At 41.1% G+C, this 21,671-nt stretch overlaps 2 protein-coding genes across 2 annotated transcripts; one reads left to right on the top strand and one right to left on the bottom strand.

The window, feature by feature from the left end:
• Positions 1-1,393: 1,393 nt before the first annotated feature.
• Positions 1,394-3,572, top strand: LOC113027288 (neuropeptide FF receptor 2). Its single transcript, XM_026176908.2, has 3 exons — positions 1,394-1,864; positions 2,196-2,295; positions 2,401-3,572. Exons 1-3 carry the CDS (start codon positions 1,534-1,536, stop codon positions 3,293-3,295), a joined length of 1,326 nt encoding a protein of 441 aa, XP_026032693.1. The 5' UTR covers positions 1,394-1,533; the 3' UTR covers positions 3,296-3,572.
• A 9,772-nt stretch (positions 3,573-13,344) lies between these two features.
• LOC113025480 (SWI/SNF-related matrix-associated actin-dependent regulator of chromatin subfamily A member 2) lies at positions 13,345-20,931 on the bottom strand. The gene is made up of 6 exons (XM_026173260.2): positions 20,647-20,931; positions 18,751-18,980; positions 16,373-16,478; positions 14,707-14,808; positions 14,420-14,564; positions 13,345-14,301 (listed from the first exon to the last, which is right to left on the bottom strand). Exons 1-6 carry the CDS (start codon positions 20,740-20,742, stop codon positions 14,168-14,170), a joined length of 813 nt encoding a protein of 270 aa, XP_026029045.1. The 5' UTR covers positions 20,743-20,931; the 3' UTR covers positions 13,345-14,167.
• Positions 20,932-21,671: the final 740 nt, after the last annotated feature.

Here is a 21,671-nt window from a genome sequence, read left to right as displayed (position 1 = left end):
AAAAAGTAAGATTTGACTAATGCCAGACTTAGTTAAATCCAAGGCTGATCCAAGACAAGCGATCACTTTAATCAGCACCTGTTTATCAGATTAATGTGCGAAAAAAAACAAAAATCAGCTGTCTGTTCTGATGGCCACCGTTGGCCCTCACTTGCAAGGAGTCCTTGATTAGTGTGACATCTGTTGTGATGAGTTCACACAACGCCCAGGGACATGTATTGCTCCCAGCCCCTGCAACACCCAATCTATCCCTCCCAAGCGAATCTTGTCTGTGTCATTTATAAGTGCTACAGCAGTCTCTGCCTGTGCAGGCTGAGGGGATGCAAGGGGTCTCAGTGTGCAGCTTGTTGCTCTGAGTGAAATTTCTGTCAAATGGATTTTAACCACTTGTAGCAGCAGAAAAAGGGGAGTAAAAAAATCAGCTGTTTAAGGTAAGAATGCAAGGGTCTACCAAAGTGATTTGGTAGGCTTTTAGAAAAGTAAGTCTTTCCCAGAATATTAGTTTTTATCAGTTCTGGCTTATTTATCAGGGACAGAGTTGTAGTTCAATTATGGATCTGCATAAACTAATTTAATATAATATAATATAAAAAACTAAAAAAAAATGTGTAAAATAAATTTTTGCATTTTAAATATGTACATGAGCACAAACAAGCTACTTTTAACAGCTTCTGAGCTTTTATTGTGATAGATATTTATCTTTATCTAAACATAACGATGTCTTGTTCTCTATTAGAAAAAATAACAGTGCTTACTTCATCTTTGTTTAAATAGTCTGGATGACAGGGCCTTGACCTGATTCTATAAAAATTAAAAGAAAAAAAAAACTACAATGTGTAATGATGTGTTCGATTAATCTCCTGAGATGCAAGCTCTTGCTTGGAATACAAGTCTGAAAAGTAAGTATCACCTTTAAACAGTGTTTTTTCAAAATAGAAAATACGGAAAAGCGGAAAAGCCAAAATGTGATGCTCCAATAAGAGGGTGGCCTCAGGGGGCCTCAGGAGGTTAAAACACCTATGCATTAGATTTTTAATCCATGACACAAGGACACAGTTTGAATTAACAGTTTATTAAAAATAGCTGAGTAACTGAGTTCAACATCGAAGTCTTGGGAGAAATATGAGCATAGCTTTGGAGAATTTTAAAAAAAGATCAGAATAAAGGTAACCTTCCCAGACTGCTGTCTTACAGTAACTGCGCTAACAATCCACAGGCCAGCAGGTAGTGATTCCCACTGCTCCCAGAACAGATGACTTTTAATCAGTCAGTGTGAGCATCCACTGAATCAAGCTACTTGTACTGACCCAAGAATTGGTTTATTGATTACCGGTGAGGTTCTATTGGTCTATGTTATTACCAGTTGATTTCTTCTCCTGGTAATCAGGATTGCCTTCCCATCGGGAGGACCATGTTGATCTGGCTCATGATTAGTTGACTTTGTTTAGAAAAGCTGTTGGAAATGGCCAATCCCTTAACAGATTACAGTACTGCCTGACTCTATTCCTCTCTCTCTTACATCCAGATATCACCATGACCCTGAATTTTCTAAACACGACCTCATGGGAGGGCCTGAACTCCATCTCCAACTCCTCAGGAGTGCACAAAAATCCTTTGACCTTCCAAAACATCACTTATGTTGATTTCTACCTCCACAAGCCCTCAGTGGCTGCAGTCTTCACTGTGTCCTATCTGCTTATCTTCCTGGTGTGCATGGTGGGCAACGGGGTGGTGTGTTTCATTGTGCTGCGCAGCAAAAACATGCGCACGGTCACCAACCTGTTTATTCTCAACCTCGCCATCAGTGACCTGCTTGTCGGCATCTTCTGCATGCCGACCACACTGGTGGACAACGTCATAACAGGTGACATGTTCTCTCTTTCCCTATTTTTAAGGCACTTAAACACATGGAAATTCAAAATTTTACCCTAGAGTGTTATTGGAGCACATTACAGGATGTTTTTACTTGTGACCTTTTTTTTAATGCTAAAATAGAGAAAGGTCAATAAAGTTGTTAATTTTATCAGTAAGAAGACCAATAAAGGCAATTTAATCATAATAAAAACTGCTATAAGGTAAAAAAAAAACAAACAAACAAGACATTGTCATTGTGTGAATGACGGTTCAAATAATCAAATGAATAATCAAATGAAATAAATCAATGATTTTATCTTCTTTTGTCTTCTTTTGGGCAGGCTGGCCATTTGGTCGGGTAGTTTGTAAGCTAAGTGGGATGGTTCAAGGCATATCTGTGTCAGCATCTGTGTTTACGCTGGTGGCAATAGCTATTGACAGGTAAGAGCTGTCATTTCTGTAATTTCTGATTACTGTTCACTTGTCTGTTTTACTCTGAAAGATTTACTTCCTTTATACATCTTCTTTAATCCCCTTTTCTATCAGGTTCCGCTGCATTGTTTACCCTTTCAAGCAGAAGCTGACCATTGCCACCTCCAAACTAATAATTGTCATCATTTGGGTCCTGGCTGTGGCTATAATGTGTCCTTCAGGCATCATGCTCCAGGTCACAAAAGAGCAGAGGGTGCGAATAGTCCTCGGCAGCAACAACGACACCCGTCCCTTCTACTGGTGTCGCGAAAATTGGCCCAATCAGGAAATGCGGAAAATCTACACTACTGTCCTCTTTGCTAACATCTACCTTGCTCCTCTTAGCCTCATTGTAATCATGTACGCTCGCATTGGTTACACGCTCTTCAAGACCACTATCTCACCTGTTAGGGGCAGTGGGAGTGAGTCTCTAGAAGGCAGTGGCAAAAACAAGTCAAGCATGGAAGGTCGTCAGACAATCACAAGGAAGAAGAAGCGAGTCATTATGATGCTGCTCGTTGTGGCTCTGCTCTTCATCGTATCCTGGCTGCCTCTGTGGACCCTGATGATGCTAAGCGACTACATCAGCCTGACACAGCATCAGTATCGTGTCATTAATATTTACATGTATCCCTTAGCTCATTGGCTGGCTTTCTCAAACAGCAGCATCAACCCCATCATCTACGGATTCTTCAATGAGAACTTCCGCAGAGGCTTCCAGGCAGCATTCAAATTCCAGCTGTGCTCTGCTGACATTCTGCGCCAGAGGACTTACTCCCATCGGATCAGAGGAAATGCTGTGGTCCCCCTACGACCTGTCGCCCCCAGCAGATCAGGCTCTGGAGTTGGATCGGGGTTAGTGGAAAATAAGAAGAGCTCAAGTCAGGAGGAAGAGTGCTTGTCTGGTAAAAATGACATCAAAGAACAAGACGTGATCACGGAGGACCTGAAAAGGGTGTCCAAGATTTAGGCAGACTTTGACAATGTGCAGTGACTGCCCCGTTTCACAAACAAAGAGGTTTCTTTAACTTGTTCTAGATGAATTTAGACTACTTTAATTCCTTGTAAATCTAGATATGTCTTATGGTGTTATGGTGTCTATGGTGTTATGGTGTATATGGCAAAGTATGATATAAGCAGAGACTTTAAAATGACTCAAGACTTGGAAACGTCTCTACAACATCTCAAGAGCACCTATGATTCCTGCTTCCTGCTCATTATTTTTGTTCTCAGACAACTGCAGTAGAGAGTCCATCCATCTATCCATCCATAGTCTGGGATGCAGGGGTAGCAGTCTAAGCAGAGATACTCAAATGTTCATTTCCTCAGCCACCTCCTGGGCTGGGGCACTGAGGCTTTCTCAAGTCAGCTGAGAGACATATTCTGTCCACTGGGTTCTGGGTCTACCATGCGGGCTTCTCCCAGTTGGACAGTTGTCCAGGAGGCATCCTAGTCAGCTGCCATGACCACCTCAGCTGACTATTTCCAATGTGGAGGAGTACCAGCTCTACTCTGAGTCCCTCCCAAATGACCAAGGTCCTCAACATGTCTCTAAAGGAGAGCTCAGCATTTTGTCTGGGAAAGCTAAAAACTGCGACTTGAAAGCTAATATCTGCTTCAATCTCATTATTTTGGTTATTGGCCATAGATGAGGGTGGGAGAGCATGAATCATCCTTAGAATAGAGAGTATTAATCCTTATTTATCCTTTACTTGGCCTTGGTTTGGCCTCTTTGTTCATGTAGAAAGATAGGCTGAAGTTAAATGGCGAGAGAATAATCTTTTTTATCTCCTTAAACCAGCTTTTTTCTAAGTGGCTGCCACTTGAAAACAAAAGAGTTGAAAAATGGATAAGTGAGGCTTATTATAATTATATTAAAGAACATCTTTGTGACATTAAAAAGATTCAAGAGTTTAAAAGAAAGTAACTGCAGCTGAGTGTTTAGAGGTATATGAGACCCAAGCCTTTGGTTCTCAGGGATTCCTTTATACATATGCAGAAATCATTATTTCAAACCTTGCTTGAAATGAGAATCTAAGATTGTAATAGATCCCCCATATTATTCATGAATTGAAAAAAAAGACTGAAAAAATCTTAATTGGTCTCCATAATTAATGCTGCTATCCTTACAATTGCCATGGTTACAGCAGGCACTGTAGCAAAATGCTCCCACAGTTACTTTGCCAGAAGTACAAAAGGAAAACAAATGGTGCGCCTTCACAGCAGAGGCACACAAAGAAATCAGTCAATAGTGAGTAACAGCAGGCCGTGCTATTGTTTCGTGCTATTGTTAACACAGATTTTTTGCCTCATGAACATTTGGTATGGATATAGTTTGATCACATCTGGATGGCAGTACACTACTAGCATAAGAAACTGTCTTCAGGTGCTGTGCAAATATTTCTCAGATGTTGGGTCATGGGCAGACATGGCATTTTTAGCTGAAAAAACAAAGACGTCTTTCATAAGAAGTTCCCCAAAGAGCTCCCATTTCAGCAGAAAATTGTAGTTTTAAAATTGTAGTTTTACAGTTTAATAAAGAAGTACAAGTGCAGCATCTTCAATTCTGTTTTTGTTCACATTCTAACTCTATACACTTTATACAAATATTTAAAAAAATGATTTGCACATATTTGACACATGTTATTTATGGTCTCTTCTGTGTATGCTGGTAACTGTGCACACTGTCTGATTGGTGTGCATAACATCCGTAATGTAAAAAATGTGTTCTTTAAGGATAAATGGTGTTTTGTAGGTGTAATGGTTATAAAACTGCTTTCAGTGGTTAAACTGGGAAAATACATCATTGATATGCTGTGTGTAAAACATAACTCATCATGGGCAGGCTTGTCTGTCTAATCCTTTTTTTGATGAATGCTGAGCTTATGTTCCTCTATAACCTCAAAGTGAATGTAATGAAATGCGAAATATTGCTCTGCATATTGTTAGAGTCTGAAAGTGGAACTTACATATAACCAAACGTGTTTAGTGTTTTCATTATAAAGAAAGAAAGAAAGAATGAAACAAATGCATTCAAACATACGATATAAATAAAACTGATTTTTGTTTTCATTTTGGATTATACCTGCCAGTTTGTAAAATATGTTATACTGCACAGGCACACTCATGTCACTGTAAACCAGCTTGTTGCTTGCTGGTTTACAGTGTTGCCCCTTGTTATAAAATATTTATCTTTCAGTATATTTTAATGGCTTCATAAGTTTAAACTCAATATATTATTTATATCATCCACTGTTGCGTCTTATTTAAAAAAGGGTTCAAAAATGATTCAATAAAGAAGAAGAAAATAACATCGCCACAACAATTAGCTACTTTCTGCTTTCTCTCCATATAGATAATGTTTATGGTAGGGATCTTAAAATAAGTGAGAGACGGAAAGGACAGACTAAGACTGTTCATCTCTGCTTTCATTTTGGTAATGGCAAAAATCATAAGGTGCCACCTACACATTTACCTTACATGAATTTCATTCCAACCGCTAGGCAGTAAATAATAATGAACTCCATACCAGTCAATAAACAGTAAGAGTATAATGGCTTGAATGAGCATTATGTGGAAGTGGCTGAATAACTATTGTATTTCTTCTTCTGCCAATAAGAACTACTGTGAGTAAGGGATTAATGGAAAATCTTTAACACTGCAGGTGACATTGTCTGGAACCCTGACTGGTCCTCTGATTTGCCTTGATTTTATAGACCCTGTTTACAGTTTGGAGTTTCCTTGAATTCCTTTTGTGCACACGCAATGTTGCTGCAATTTAATATCAAAATTCATATTTTACATATGAATTCAATACTCTATAGAGGCTAAGAGAGTGGGTGGTATCCTGAGCAGGTTTTGGTGCTTGTTTTGCAGTGATGTTGTGATATGATATGTGTCCCTAGTAACATTTATAATAAATCAAAGACCAGTTATATGATCAAATGTAACTGCGTGGGTCCCTACAATTATTTACCTGCTAATTTTTGTGACCGGGATTTGTCCAAAGATACTTTACATTAGAATCCACCAACTGCACATATGCACCAGCTGGCAGACTTAAGGTGGACTTAACCTTAACCTTTCTTTTAACAAGTTTCTCATACCACAAATATTGTATATGTGGAATTTGAAATGAAGATGCGAATAAATACCTGCTTTACAGCCAGGCACACATGACTAGATTAACAGATAAAGTCTTACCTTGAAAAGTCTAATAAAAAGCCAGTGAGTCATCTTTTTAGACCACAGGTGAAGAGACAGCAGGTTGATGAATACCACAGGTATACTAAATTGCAGTGTTCAATAACAAGTGGACCTTGGAAAAGGTCTTTCAAGTTAAATCATTATATAATAATTACTATTATTCAGGTTTGTGAAGGATATGTGCAATTCTTATAATATTATACTGTACTTCAGATGTTCTATTTAATGGTAAGAATAACTTCTTCCTCCTAGCGTTTTTCCCGCTCGGTTGCAGGGTCCGCTTTTCTGCAAAGTCGTCTCCACTTGGGTCGGTCAAGGGCGTCGGTCAGATCGGCTTCGATCTTCTTCACGTCGTCCTTGATTCGGTCCATCCATCTCCGCTTTGGTCTGCCTCTAGGTCGACGTCCTTGGGGGCTGAGCCGCAGTGCTGTTCTCACCACTGAGTTCTCATCGCTCCGTACCACATGTCCGTACCACCGCAGCCTCGCTTCTTGCATCTTATCTGTGATTGGCGCGATTCCCATCCTCTTTCTAACGTCGGTGTTCATGACGTGGTCCCATCGTGTTAGGCCTAGGCACCATCGCAGCATCCACATTTCCATCGTGTGAAGGGCTTGTTCGTGCTTTGCGGTGGCTGGCCAGCACTCGGATCCATAGAGGGCGACGGGGCGCACTACACTCTTGTAGATCTTTGACTTGAGGCGATTGGGCATTCTTCGGTCACACAGGACGCCGGTGACTTGGCGCCATTTCATCCACACTGCGTTGATCCTGGCTCGTACATCTAGTAGGATATCGCCGTCATTGCTGATCATCGATCCGAGGTATTTGAAATGAGGTACTTTCGCCAGATCTTCTCCATCGACGCTGATCGTGCCGTCGGTCTGGGGGCCAGCCTCTAAGTATTCGGTCTTGTTGGTGGCCGAAGTCAGCTAGGCGAGTCTTCCACTGCTGCGTTTGGTATTGCAGTTCTATTCGCGATTCATCGGCCAGGAAGACATCGTCGGCGTAGAGAAGTGTCCAGGGATGGGGTGACTGGAGATCCGCCGTCGCAGTGTCCATGCAAAGGATGAAGAGCAGCGGGGAGAGTGCCGAGCCTTGGTGGACGCCCACATTGATGTTAAAGGGCGGCGATGTTCCCACTGGGCTTCTGACCACGCTGGTGACTTGTCGGTAGAGGAGCTTTGTCCAGTTGACGTAGGCTTCAGGAACTCCATGTGATCGCAGGGAGTGCCAGATGAGGTCGTGTGGGACACGGTCAAACGCCTTTTCCAAGTCGAGGAAGGCCATGTGGATGGTCTTGGACTTCTCTCGGTGCTTCTCCAAAAGCAGGCGGGCAGCATGGATGGCGTCCGTCGTGCCACGCCCCCTGATGAAGCCACATTGGTTGGGCGTTAAGTTGACGATTTCTCGCATCCTGGCGTCGATGATCCGTTCGAAAACCTTCATGGTATGGCTTAGGAGTTGGATCGGGCGGTAGTTGGAGCATTCAGCCACATCGCCTTTCCCTTTCCAGATGGGCACCGTTATGCTGGTTGACCAGGCTGCTGGGACGGTCCCGTCTCTGATGATGCTATTGAACAGGCTGGCGAGGACTAAGGCGCCTTGGCGCCCGAGCAGCTTCCAGACTTCGGCTGGTATGTCGTCTGGTCCGGTCGCTTTACCATTCTTCATATTTTTAACGGCTGTTTCCACTTCCTTGATGGTGATTGGCGGGACAGGTCCTGGGACGGGCGGGGCACTGGGGATTGGCTGGTGAGGGAACTCCACGTTGCAGATATCGGAGAAATACACGCTCCAGCGATTGAGGATGGCGGACGGGTCGCGGAGGGTTTGATGGTTGGCATCCTTGATGTGTTTGACCTGGCCAATATCCTGTGTTGCTCGATGGCGGCTGCTGGCAAGGCGGTAGATTTTGTTCACTCCTCCGGGCGTGTCCAACTCTTCATACAGTTGGTCATGGTGCGATGCCTTTGCCGCTGCTACCGCCTTCTTTGCGGCCGATCGTAGGGCCCTGTATTGCTGGTAGTCGCCATCGCTGTGGGATTGAAGCCACACTTTGAGTGCCGACTTCTTTTCCTTGATGGTTTGCTTCACGCTATCATTCCACCACCATACTTGCTTGTCGATGAAGTGCTTCCCTGGCTTCGTCGCCCCAAGGGTGTTGCCTGCTGCGTCACGTATTTGACTGGCGATGTTCTCCCAAGCCTTGTCCACTGGCTCATTGGAGTCCACGTCGAGGTGTTCAAGGGCGTCCATAAGCTGCTGTTTGCAGCTTATGGACAGATAATGGTAAGAATAACTAAAGTTTGCTAAAATGCATGTTGTCAAGTCACAATGCTTCTTGCAGAATGTCCTCTTATTAAGTTCAATAAAAACTATATTTTCATTTTAGTCTAGTTTTAGTCATACCTACTTTAAATTTAGATCATTTTAATAAAGCTGCAAAAGGAAACATTTAATGGTGTACTGGGGTTGCATTGTGTGCCTTGAATTGCTGAAAAGCACAATTATACAGTGGGGCAAAAAAGTATTTAGTCAGCCACCGATTGTGCAAGTTCCCCCACTTAAAATGATGACAGAGGTCAGTAATTTGCACCAGAGGTACACTTCAACTGTGAGAGACAGAATGTGAAAAAAAAATCCATGAATCCACATGGTAGGATTTGTAAAGAATTTATTCGTAAATTAGGGTGGAAAATAAGTATTTGGTCACCTCAAACAAGGAAAATCTCTGGCTCTCACAGACCTGTAACGTCTTCTGTAAGAAGCTTTTCTGTCCCCCACTCGTTACCTGTATGAATGGCACCTGTTTGAACTCATCATCTGTATAAAAGACACCTGTCCACAGCCGCAAACAGTCAGACTCCAAACTCCGCCATGGCCAAGACCAAAGAGCTTTCGAAGGACACCAGGAAAAGTATTGTAGACCTGCACCAGACTGGGAAGAGTGAATCTACAATAGGCAAGCAGCTTGGTGTGAAAAAATCAACTGTGGGAGCAATCATCAGAAAATGGAAGACATACAAGACCACTGATAATCTCCCTCCATCTGGGGCTCCACGCAAGATCTCATCCTGTGGGGTCAAAATGATCATGAGAACGGTGAGCAAAGATCCCAGAACCACACGGGGGGACCTGGTGAATGACCTGCAGAGAGCTGGGACCAAAGTAACAAAGGTCACCATCAGTAACACACTACAACGGCAGGGAATCAAATCCCGCAGTGCCAGACGTGTTCCGCTGCTGAAGCCAGTGCATGTCCAGGCCCGTCTGAAGTTTGCCAGAGAGCACATGGATGATACAGCAGAGGATTGGGAGAATGTCATGTGGTCAGATGAAACCAAAGTAGAACTTTTTGGTATAAACTCAACTCGTCGTGTTTGGAGGAGGAAGAATACTGAGTTGCATCCCAAGAACACCATACCTACTGTGAAGCATGGGGGTGGAAACATCATGCTATGGGGCTGTTTTTCTGCCAAGGGGACAGGACGACTGATCCGTGTTAAGGACAGAATGAATGGGGCCATGTATGGTGAGATTTTGAGCCAAAACCTCCTTCCATCAGTGAGAACTTTGAAGATGAAACGAGGCTGGGTCTTCCAACATGACAATGATCCAAAACACACCGCCCGGGCAACAAAGGAGTGGCTCCGTAAGAAGCATTTGAAAGTCCTGGAGTGGCCTAGCCAGTCTCCAGACCTCAACCCCATAGAAAATCTGTGGCGGGAGTTGAAAGTCCGTGTTGCTCGGCGACAGCCCCAAAACATCACTGCTCTCGAGAAGATCTGCATGGAGGAATGGGCCAAAATACCAGCTACTGTGTGTGCAAACCTGGTAAAGACCTATAGTAAACGTTTGACCTCTGTTATTGCCAACAAAGGTTATGTTACAAAGTATTGAATTGTATTTTTGTTATTGACCAAATACTTATTTTCCACCCTGATTTACGAATAAATTCTTTACAAATCCTACCATGTGGATTCATGGATTTTGTTTTCACATTCTGTCTCTCACAGTTGAAGTGTACCTCTGGTGCAAATTACTGACCTCTGTCATCATTTTAGGTGGGGGGAACTTGCACAATCGGTGGCTGACTAAATACTTTTTTGCCCCACTGTATTAGAAAATTATCAAGGCATTCAGGAATGAAAAATTCTGGTAGTGTTGGAGAGTTCATTCCTGTCTAAGGTCATTGCTCCTGTAGAACGGTAATGACTCAAAACAAGACTGACACAGAAGAAAACTATCAGCAGGATCAAACACTCGTCAAAAGTGAAAGAAAGAAAAAAACTGGAGCAGTTTACTTAAGGTGAGTGGATCAGCTCAGTGGTGAGGAAGTCTCTTCTAAAGCTACAAAAAGTTCCCGATTGCACTGCTTTCCTTAAAAAGGGGTCAAGTAACAAAAGCAATTTGGTCTAGAGTCTCAAAAATTTTCAGTCTGTCATTTTCATTTGTTATGTTATTTAAGAACAATATGCTACACTGGGTGGGATTGCTGTTAATGGCTGAAATGTTTTTGCACAAGTTAATGCTAAAACAATACCAAGTTAAGCTTTCTGAGATCACAAATTTAAAGTTACTATTTGTACTCTGTGAACCAGAGAACTGCACCATCAGCAAAGGAAAAACAATAAAGGTGCTACTAACGTTTACATTCAGATCGTTACTGTTCACGCTGCTGTGTGCAGTAATATCACATTTTTCCTTGAAACAGCAGCGGTGTTAGATGAATGAAATCATTTTCTATATACTGGGAAAGTTGGCAGCAGATATTTTTATATGGTATGTTTAAAATCCACCTGTCAGCATTCTGACAGCGTTCAAAGTTTATGAGGCAGAAAAAAAACCAAACAAAATGTGTCACGCAAATGACGAGAATTTCAAAATGATCCAACTTCATTTTAAAGGCGCTGATGTTGACAGAACATTTTTTTACAGTGAGCACAATGATATTAAATGCAGTTACCTTATACAACAGGCGATTAGTGAAAGCTATGATAAATGTGGATCACTCTATCTGTTAAATCGGTGTCCTGTGGGTAAAGGAAAAAAAACAAAACAGATTGTCTTCTCAACAGATTAAAGTCACCTTCTGGAGCTGCGCTAATTTGATAAAACCATTAGTGCAGCTACCTTCAGCAATATCTCTATCCTTACACTTCCATTAGGTTTATGTGTAATTTTCTGTGAGGTTTTCATCACAAAGATATAGTCCTATGTGCCATTTTGTTCCCAGAGCTATTTATTGTAAGAGCCTACACCTTTTAGCTGCTCTGAGGATGTTGTTAATCTGTAAGTACCTGCAAAAAGCTTTGTACTTCTGACACCTTCCAATTTATTAAATGTTGAAGAGCAAATGATTTCACATAGCAAACATTAACTTTTTGTAGCTTTTACCGAACGAGCTCGATGGACACTACACACTAAATATGCAGATATATTTGTGTGATGTAACCCGTTGGTTTGGGGACTGCTGACGTGAAGCCTTCAGTGATTTGTTGGAGCGCTAACTTGTCAACTAACACCAGACAAATGGCTGGGGGTAAAAGAAATAAGCTATAGAAATGAGGACTGACTTACTTTACTAAACAGCATGAAGTGGTAATTAGTGGAACTAAACTTTTGGTACTTCCATGTTGGCTGTTTTGTTCATTTTAAGGGCGTATGATTGAATTAAAGTGGTTCATATAAACTTAAAACTTTCCTTTTTGCTTCACAGTGCAAAACAGCATAGGTAATATAAAGTGGTGGTTGGCAAAGGAAGCAGAACATACAAGCTAAAGAGATGCAGCCTGATCTTTAAAGAACCTTAATCTGCCTAAATCAATATGAAAGAATTAGAAAAAAAAAATATTTGTATTAATGAAACTACAGGCAGAAGATGAAGAAACAGATGAATGTAATATGACACAGAAAAGCACTACTTTTTGTTTTCTGTTTGTTTATGGGTTACATGAAAACATATGGAGTTGATCATTGAGCTTAGTGAGCAGTGAGTAGCTGTTTAACTTCAATTTTCTTTGGTTTATTCAACAGATATGAGCCTGCATCAGTCTAACTTTCTGCATGAGAGCTCCCAGCTTTGCGTCTAAAGCCTTGAAATTCTTTCTAGGGTAAATTTCAACATATAAATCAGTGAAGGCTTCTATGCTATGTATGTTTGTTTGCTGTTTATCTTTTCTAAATAACACGAATTGAACGTCTTCAAGATGAGCGACTGGGTGGACACAGATAGGCTGTGACACTGCCACAGATGGGCCCATATGTAACTGCTGTAACACTGGAGAACATGACTGAAGCATATGCTAGAGCTGTTGATCACAATTTACCGTCAGCTATACCTGGTTCCATGAGCACATATGGCAAGAGAGCTAAGAGCTTGTGCAATTTGTGCATGCCAGTCATAAATCCACTGTCCATCTCACAATTTTAAAGAAACTATTGATGAAAAAGTGCAAAATTTGGTTTTTAGGGTTTTCTCTATATTACTGTACGCTATTGTAAGCTCTTTACCTAATAATATAAAGCACCTTTGGCGCTATAATAATAACATTAAATTGCACTACATGTAAATATAAACTTAGCATATATCACATTTCTTTGCATTTATTTCTTATACTGTTTAAATTGCTACATGATATTGTACAATGTATATTTCAATGAATTCTGTCTCTGTATAGACAAAGATCCAGACAAACGGTTCTCTTGCACCATCTATTGGCAGATTCTTTATATACAGTTCAAATACATAAACATTTTAACATCTCGTTCTGCTCACCGGGTTAAAAATAATTGATACCAACCAGTGGGACTTTTTGGTAAAATTTATTTTGCAAGTGTTTAAGTGATACAGGTTTTTGAGGGATTGTCTTAACAATGATGTCTTTCATCCTCCCCAAATAGTAGGAGAGTAAATGAAAAGAAATTTTGTTATTTTTCACACAAACTGTACAATATGTGAATATACTGTAGCACAAGGGATACAAATGTTTGACTTAAGTACCCCTGGTTAGATCCAAACTTATTCCATCAAGTATCAGAAACAAACAAAAGGCATACTACCAGTATTTGTCACATGTCTTTTTACTTGTATCCACTCTAAAAATCACATTCAGAGACTTTAAACAAATCTAATTTGCTCATCTCCGATTCATTAAACGGACCTTCCTGTGTGCTTCGATGCCCTGGCCCTGAACACATCATCATCAGCAGGTTTTCCTCTGGAGGAGCCAGCTTCAGGACAGAGATACATATCATGCTCCAAAGACATATGAAGGCATTTCATACAATCAAATATATTGATTAAAAACAGTCAATGAAACTGGTGCTTTACATTATATCTGCAGAAGCTATCACGGGGACTAAAGCAGATAAAACGTAAATCATAATTCTTATAAAAGACCAGCTAAATGAGAAGAACAGCACTGTGCAGCAAGATGTGTTTGAGTGATGTGAGTCATCTAAAAAACAAGCACTGTTTTATAAGTGCTTCACACTGAGGAGTCCTTTCACGGTTATTTTCAAAGAGCTTTCTTTTAATTAAAAAAACACAACAACATAAAGAAACCAATGAAAAGGGATGTGGCAGAGAATAGACATGGACAAGGATACAAAAAGAGCAGGGTCTTTTAGTTCAACCTTCATCTTTTGTGGTGTTATCCTCTAGATCCTCATCGCTGTCTAAATCACTGTGAACCCTCTTGGCCATAGTATTTCTGCTTCTCTGCTCCTTAGCCCCCTTCTTGATCTGAACTGGTAATGGTTTCACTGGTTATAAAAAGGGAAAGAAATATATGATAAGTCTAATACAAAACACTACTGCAGACAAACAAAAATGTTACTCCTTTTTCTCCATTCACCCTAGTTATTAAAACACAGCCCTCACCTGCTGATGGAACAAACTGGTCTTCAGCTCCACCGCCATTATTGCTGTGACTGGCGCTAACCGTCTCTTTCTGTTCTTCATCTGTGACGATTCTCTGTCTCGCACTCTCAAAAACAGACTTAATGACAATAGAATCCTCATAGATCTGCAGTGATTTACACACACAGACACACACACACACACACACACACACACACACGCGCGATCAGAGTTTTTATAACAGGAACCGTGGAGAAAAACTATTTTGCTGCTTGTGAATGAAAGAATTCCTCCTGAAATCCCTTCACCTGTGATCCCTCCAGATTATAAGTCTGAGCATTGTGACACAGAAGGAAAATGTCCTTCTCCAGATCTCCCACACTTCTGTACTTGTGATTGCGAACACGTTCCTATGAAATACAGTAATAAAAACAGACAAATAACAACAACAATAAAACTATAAACTGATTTGGTTCATTATTTAATTTTTAAAAAAAGGACAAAAATACAAAGATACTTGATTGTCTCCTGAACTTTTCTAAAACACACTTATTCAGTTTTTTGCTGAGAATTAAATGAGAAAAAACTCACTCACTTCAAGTCTGTACACTAAATAAGAAATTAGACTTGTCAGTCATCTTAGCATTAAGACCTCAAACAGAGAAGGTAACAAAATAGCTACCAGCACCGTCACATGTCACATGACTACTGTTAATCTTTTTGCAGCAAAGCCAGAATGTAGACACAACAGGTTGTGACTTTATGGGAAGTTTGGTGCTGAAACTACATTTTGGCTGGCAAAGTGATATTCTGGAGTTAGTGCAGTGTATAAAATCTCACCACTAGATGTCAGTAGATTGCACATTGCAATCAACTGAATTATGTTTTCTTACCTCTCCCAAGTGCATAAATCTAGCTATGGTGGCTGTTGTAGGACAAACAAGTCTGGTCGCCACCTACACTCACTGACCTCAGCTGTCAGTATGTGTCCATGTCTGTTAAATTTGGAGGAGGGTGTAAAGCTTTACAAAAGGAGTCCAATATGACTCAGTTAAGCTAACTTCTGTCCAATGACGGCGATACTGAGGTGAGTTGTTGAGAATATCCTGAACTTTTCTGTCGCTAAGTGCTGCCATTTTTGCTGTTGTTAGCCTCTGTTAGCTGCTGTTAGCCATTGTAAGTACGAGTTTCTTTGAAGTGGACTTGGACACTTAGTGAATAAATTCTCCTACGCTGCGAGAACGAAATCAAACTGTTTGTCAGAGGCAACGTTTGATTTTTGGGACATTCGAGCCTAACATTAGCTGGCATAAGGTTAGCTTATAACCAGCTGTTGTTGTTAAGTCAACTTATTGTCAGCTTATTGGAGGCACTAATCTGTTGATAATAAGTAATTGCAACAACATTGGGTATAAATGAGCCTGTTTATATGTACAACATTTGTTTTTTCTAATCCTCAAAAATCAACTGACTTTAACTTTAGTGTGTAGTTGGCCTTTGTTGGTTGTTTTTATGTGTGTATTACATTAATTAAAAACAACAACAACAATTTTACACCACATGCTGTCTTTTCTACAGTCTGACTGTAAGGATGATGGGGGGAACATGGTAAACCTACGTGCTAAACCATCAGCTTAATAGAAACATGCTAGCGTTTAGCTCTTACAATGGCGATAAATAGAAAAGTTCTAGTTTTGTGGAGTCTGTTAAGCATAAAAATATTAAGGCTCTTTCTGCTCAACCCATGTGTATTTAAAATACATTGACATATTTGTATTATATAGTATACCTAAGCTCTAGTTAAGTCCTCTTAATCACTGTTTACTGAATGAAGGTTTTGAATACTGAATAGACTCCCACTTGCCATTGATGTATTATGGTTCACCCCCTTTTCATTCAATTTTATCTTCGTAGAAAAGGTAACTGTGAAATCTGTATTGTGTCGGAGTTGTGAGGGTATTCAGTGACACAAACCCTGATCCTTCTGAAGTCCACAGGCTTTCGGATCAGTTCGTAGTACTCAGGTACCTCCTTCTTAGAGGGAAGCTGCACAAAGCCTTTACTGATCTGTCGTCCCAACCTAGAAACACAATGTTTCTTTTAATCTCGTGACAATAGGAAAAATGTTTAATTATTCTGTCAATATCTGTAAGACATTTTGTTTTCTTATTCCTGATAATGTTTTCTTGCAGTCCACACTTACATACAATGTCTTTTCATGACTAAATTATGAAGGAGGCACAATCCCAAAATAAACTGCTGATTGATTCAATGTTCAGCATTCAAAACTTGACAAAGTGAGTAGCTGCACTGGGATTTTTAAGGCAGGTTTCCCTGAAATCCCTGTGAGGTATTAGGTTAGACTCGCAAAATGTTTAAAGCTGAAATTTTTTACTTCTGCTTCAATCCAGCAGCAGGGGGTGAGAGAAATAAGTGTTCTGGTTCCTCACTGAGTCGCTAGGCTAAAAAACTCTCTTGTTAAAACTCTCTTGTTAAAATATCCCACTGCACAATCCGTCCATCCATCCATCCATCCATCCATTTTCTGCAATGCAAAGATCATGCATCATACAGAAAGGTCCGGCTAGCTTCTTGCTGAGGCAACAGAACTAACCATTGCACTACAGTGCTGTTGTCCCTGGATAGACCAATTTACTTAAATATAATACTTTTAATAATAATGATAATATCAAAAGAATCCCTTAATCAATCAGTTTTAAAGGGGACCTACTACGGTCATTTCTAATTCCGTATTTCTAGTCTTGAATTCAGCTACAGTAGCTTCATCCTAGACCCTGGTGCAGTACCACAGTTTATTCACTGTATGAACTAAACTATTTTGGCCGCTTCCTTTGAACCAGCTTTGTTCTGGCTGGCTGTTCCTCGCAAACAGAAGGTTTGAACAGCAGGTGGGCGGGGGCCACTGGGCCTACGTTCGGAGCTGAGTGCCTGAAATGACTGCATCAGGGATATCCCCTCGCTTTGACACCATACAAACACAAAGAGCTGAAAACTCTGAGTGTGTTTATACTGAACCCTGAGCTTTAGCCTTTGGGATTACTTACACATATGCTGACTTCATTATACAAAAAATTGTCTAATAGGGTATAACAGGTCCCCTTTAAGCTGTAATCAGGTGTACAGTTTTGTAGGAATTGCTATAAGACCATCTCAACAAATGTAATTTTAGAATCTACATGTGTTCTCTATTTGTCACAAGTGAAATATTTCAAGCCTTTTTTGTTCTCATTTTGATGATCATGGCTTATAGCTCACGGAAATCGGAAGTCCAGTACCTTAGATTAACAGAATCTTTTTCTTAGAGTTTAAATAGTGTGTATGTCTCATTTGAGTTCAGTACATAATGCCACAGTCACAGGAAGGATTGCTGACTTCACAGTTGTCAGAGGGCAATCATCAACACCCTCCACAAGGTAGGTAAGCCACAGAAGGTGATTAGTGAAAAGGGGTTGCTATATACAAAGTGCTGTACTAAAGTATATTAATGGAAAAGTTTATACAAGAACTTGGGAGAGCTTCACAAAGAGAGTCAGAGCCACTATGCAAAGACTTTCTTCAGGAAAGGGGCTACAACTGTTGCATTCTTGACATCGGCCAACTGCTGAACCAGATACAGCATCACAAACGTCTTACCTGGGCTAAGGAGAAAAAGAACCGGACCGTTGCTCAGTGGCCCACGGTCATCTTTTCAGATGAAAAGAAAATGCCGCATTTCATTTGGAAATTGAGGCCCTAGAGTCTGGAGAAAGCGTGAAAAGCCACTGAATCCAAGGTGTCTAGTGCAAAGTTTGCAGTCTGTCTGCTGTATTTTATCAAGGCTAAAGTCAACACAGGTGTCTACCAGGAGATTTTTACACCACTTCATGTTTCCATCTACTCATAAGCTTGAAGGGGATCTGGTTTTCCTTTTCCAGGAGGACTTGGCAGCACAGGCCCAAATCTATTTCCCAATTGCTCGTAGAATACATGAGGTTTCGTCAAACCGAAGATGAGAACCACCTAATACAGGCTAAGCCCTGCTGTCAAAGCTACCCGGGCTTCAGTCGCACCTCAGCAGTGCCCCAAGCTGATCACCTCCATGTCGTACCACACTGATGCGGTACAAGCCATAATAGTCAAAATAAAATCAAAAAAGCTTGAAATATTTAAATTTATGCATAATGAATATAGATTACATGGAAAAAAACTAAAATCAATCAGTATGAATGAGATCATGCTCATCAAAAGGTTAATATTATCAAATAAAACATTATATTCATTTTTGTAATTAAAAAGAGATCTAAAAATAGTGACTTTTTTGACACAGCCCAAACGTCTTTCACATCCCTCACCCATCTTTGTAGTTCATGACCATATCCACCAGTGTGTTCAGTGTTCTGGTGAGTTCAGGTGGATTTGGAGGGAGCTTCTCAGCTGGTGGGCGCCCTCGCTTCCTTTTGACTTTCTCGCCAGTTTCTTGCCCAGCCTTCAGGTCTTTCACTGCTTGATGATCACCTTTACGCTTCTTCAGACTGATGTCCTCCTCCATGTCCTCTAGAGAACCGTTCTCTCTTGCCTCGAGCTGTGGGTGGGGAAATCTTGTAAATGCACATGTATTTTCTTTTTGTTTAGTTCCTACTTCAGCAACACAAAGACTGAGGAGGAGAGAGAATATTTGCTAGAGAATGGGAGGAAAGAGTTCATTTCAAAACTTCTATTTTCTGTTTATTCTAACTTGGCCTCTTTGATTTTCATGTCAAAGCTCTCGGGAAAACGCATAGTACGTGTTTTTCCCAGACGCAAACCTGAAGCGCTTAAGACGACAAACTGCAGATTCTAAATTTAAAACCTCCAAATTAAAGCACTCTAAGTCTCCATCTAATTAGCAGCTGGAATTCAGGCATTTGGAATTACAGAGCATGGTTTTGTATTCAAATGAATTAGGACTCATTTATTTATTACAATAGCATCTGAATTTATATGGACTGAAGCAACCCAGTGCCGTCTCTGCAAATTTAGGACAGATTATTTGATCTGTGGGCTTTGATGTGAGATGATTATCGAGGGGATGCTTATTTTTTAATGCACGACGAGTCGGAATGGATTCGAGGAAGCCCTTTTCTGTCAAAGCACAGAGTCTAAAAATGCCATTGTGCCATAAATATGAATCTATATTTTGCTGCTTTGCACTCAGCCTTGTGCATGCAAGACAGAGAGAAAAAAGAGAGCCGGAATCATTATTTTAGGTGTGTGGTGTTTGACAAGGGTGCATGCTGCATCCCGAGTTATGTTCAACCGTTTCATCCGCTCCTTTTCGATTATGCAGCGACCACTGTGTTTTCCACAAAGGCAATTAGAGGCCAGAAACAAGAGTGAGTGTGCATGCAGCACAAGCAGCTCTTGCAGCAGCAGCAGCAGCAGCTGGAGGGGGGGTAGAGAGGGCATGCTGTCCAATCTGAACAGAATATTGATGCATCAATAATACAGGATCATACAGTACACACATCAGCCTTCACATCATATAATACAGCACGCCTGCTGATCTCTCAAGGACGCAAACTTGAGATATTTAACACACACTGATCCGAGGAGCAGCGAACGGTGCCATGCAGAATTAGAAAAAATGGAAAAACAATAACAATAACCCCCCCCCCCTTCCCCCCACCTCAAAAAAACCAAAAAAAAAAAAACAGGACTGAAGATACATGCCTGCACTTCCAACCATAAAAAAGACATAGCAGAAGCTGACTTAGAGGAGACAACAGCACTAGAGACAACAATAGAAATCCTGCTCATCATTGTTCGGGGCTCAAATGTAGGCTTTGAAAAGCCCCGCTACTCCCTCTAAGGGGAAGCAATCGTTCCAGCAGAATACTGGAGGGATAGAGGGTAATCCTCAAAGATGTATAACACAGCTGAGAGCTGCCTGATTGACTGTGCATGTGGAGTGGAAGGGTGTCAGAGTGTGCATGTGATGCTCCATGCCTGTGCTATCTCCTAACAAGCCTGCCTCTTCCCTGACTAATCTGGCAAAGATTCCCTCTCATCTGTTACAACACACACCTACACACTCTCTCTCCCTGCCTCTTGCGCACACACGCATACACTCTCTCTCTTTCCTTGGCGTGCGCGCGCACACACACACATACACACACACACATTTTATCCATCTCTTCCTCTCTTCCCATGCGATGTACCCTGGCTGAATCCTGAGCCTGTGAAGAAAAGACATGGAGGAGGATATTTACCTGACTGCAATCTGCAGGCTGGTTATCGGGATCGGCTGCAGCTGTGGGGGAGAGAATTAGCAAGCCAGCATAGCGGCGAGCTGCTAGTCTCTTCATCAGCTGATCACTCAGAAGCAGAGCCCAGAAGGGGGGAGAATAAAAGCGCTATGTTTTCATATACAAATCATTGGGCAGGGGGAAAATACAAATGCCATACCCATCTCCCGTCTGCAGCTCTCCGAAGTCTTTTTCCTGACTCTGGAAGGCCCCGAGCTTGTCTCCCTCTGCATGTTTTTAATATCGACTGTTGCCAGACGTTATTATTTTTTTCTTTCCTCTCTCTCTCTCTCTCTCTCTCCCTCTCTCTCTTTCTCTCTTCCTACCCCTCTGTTAAAGTTGTCGGGTCCTTTTTTATTTTTATTATTTCTTTAAAAAAAAATCTGCACTGTATTTTGGAGGGATCGTACTGTTCGTTATCAACTAAGGCAAGCAAGAAACTCCTGCTGGAACCAGGAGTCCAAGCCTGAAAGCAGCACGGACATTCATGAGTTCACTCGAGAGCACGTTTGAATGTGCAGCCGCCTCGGAATTCCAGCAGGGTGATTAATGCATAAATATTGACTCAGATTACACTTAATTCCTCAGCCGAGACAGCAAGGAAAGAAGAAAAAAAGTTCTCTGCAAAGTCCGAGCCGCTGAGCTGCAGCAGAAAAAAAAGGGAGTTTTTCTACTTTAGGCAAGTATTCAAAGCCATGTGGTTTCTGTAAAGCAATTAGTTTTCTTCCTAACATGTGCACAAAAAAACAAACCAAAAAGGCTGCTGCTGGATAACAGCACATGTAACAGCACAGAAAAACATATGCAAAAAAAATTTAAAAAAATGTCTGATGTCAGAGCAACATCGTTTTGTCCAGTGGAAATACTTGTGAAGTGGAGGATCTCAGCTGAATGGAATTCAGTGAGAGAAAATCATAATGCACGAGTTACAGACTATTTGTCATGCCATGCTACCCTACTACAGTATACATACACTCCTATATTCGTCC

Source organism: Astatotilapia calliptera, chromosome 7 (assembly GCF_964374335.1).
Source record: "Astatotilapia calliptera chromosome 7, fAstCal68.1, whole genome shotgun sequence".
Taxonomy (NCBI): Eukaryota; Metazoa; Chordata; class Actinopteri; order Cichliformes; family Cichlidae; genus Astatotilapia; species Astatotilapia calliptera.
Note: the sequence above shows the minus strand (reverse complement) of the source record. Positions and strands in the feature narration are given on the sequence as shown.

What these genes read in the sequence shown, in the direction of transcription:
- LOC113027288 (XM_026176908.2), top strand. Translation starts at nt 1,534, where the DNA reads ATGACCCTGAATTTTCTAAACACGACCTCATGGGAGGGCCTGAACTCC. An exon ending in GGTGGACAACGTCATAACAG is followed by an intron (nt 1,865 to 2,195) that starts GTGACATGTTCT and finishes TCTTTTGGGCAG; the next exon opens with GCTGGCCATTTGGTCGGGTA. An exon ending in GTGGCAATAGCTATTGACAG is followed by an intron (nt 2,296 to 2,400) that starts GTAAGAGCTGTC and finishes CTTTTCTATCAG; the next exon opens with GTTCCGCTGCATTGTTTACC.
- LOC113025480 (XM_026173260.2), bottom strand. Translation starts at nt 20,742, where the DNA reads ATGAAGAGACTAGCAGCTCGCCGCTATGCTGGCTTGCTAATTCTCTCC. An exon ending in AGCCTGCAGATTGCAGTCAG is followed by an intron (nt 18,981 to 20,646) that starts GTAAATATCCTC and finishes CCCCACCCACAG; the next exon opens with CTCGAGGCAAGAGAGAACGG. An exon ending in TGGACTTCAGAAGGATCAGG is followed by an intron (nt 14,809 to 16,372) that starts GTTTGTGTCACT and finishes TGTATTTCATAG; the next exon opens with GAACGTGTTCGCAATCACAA.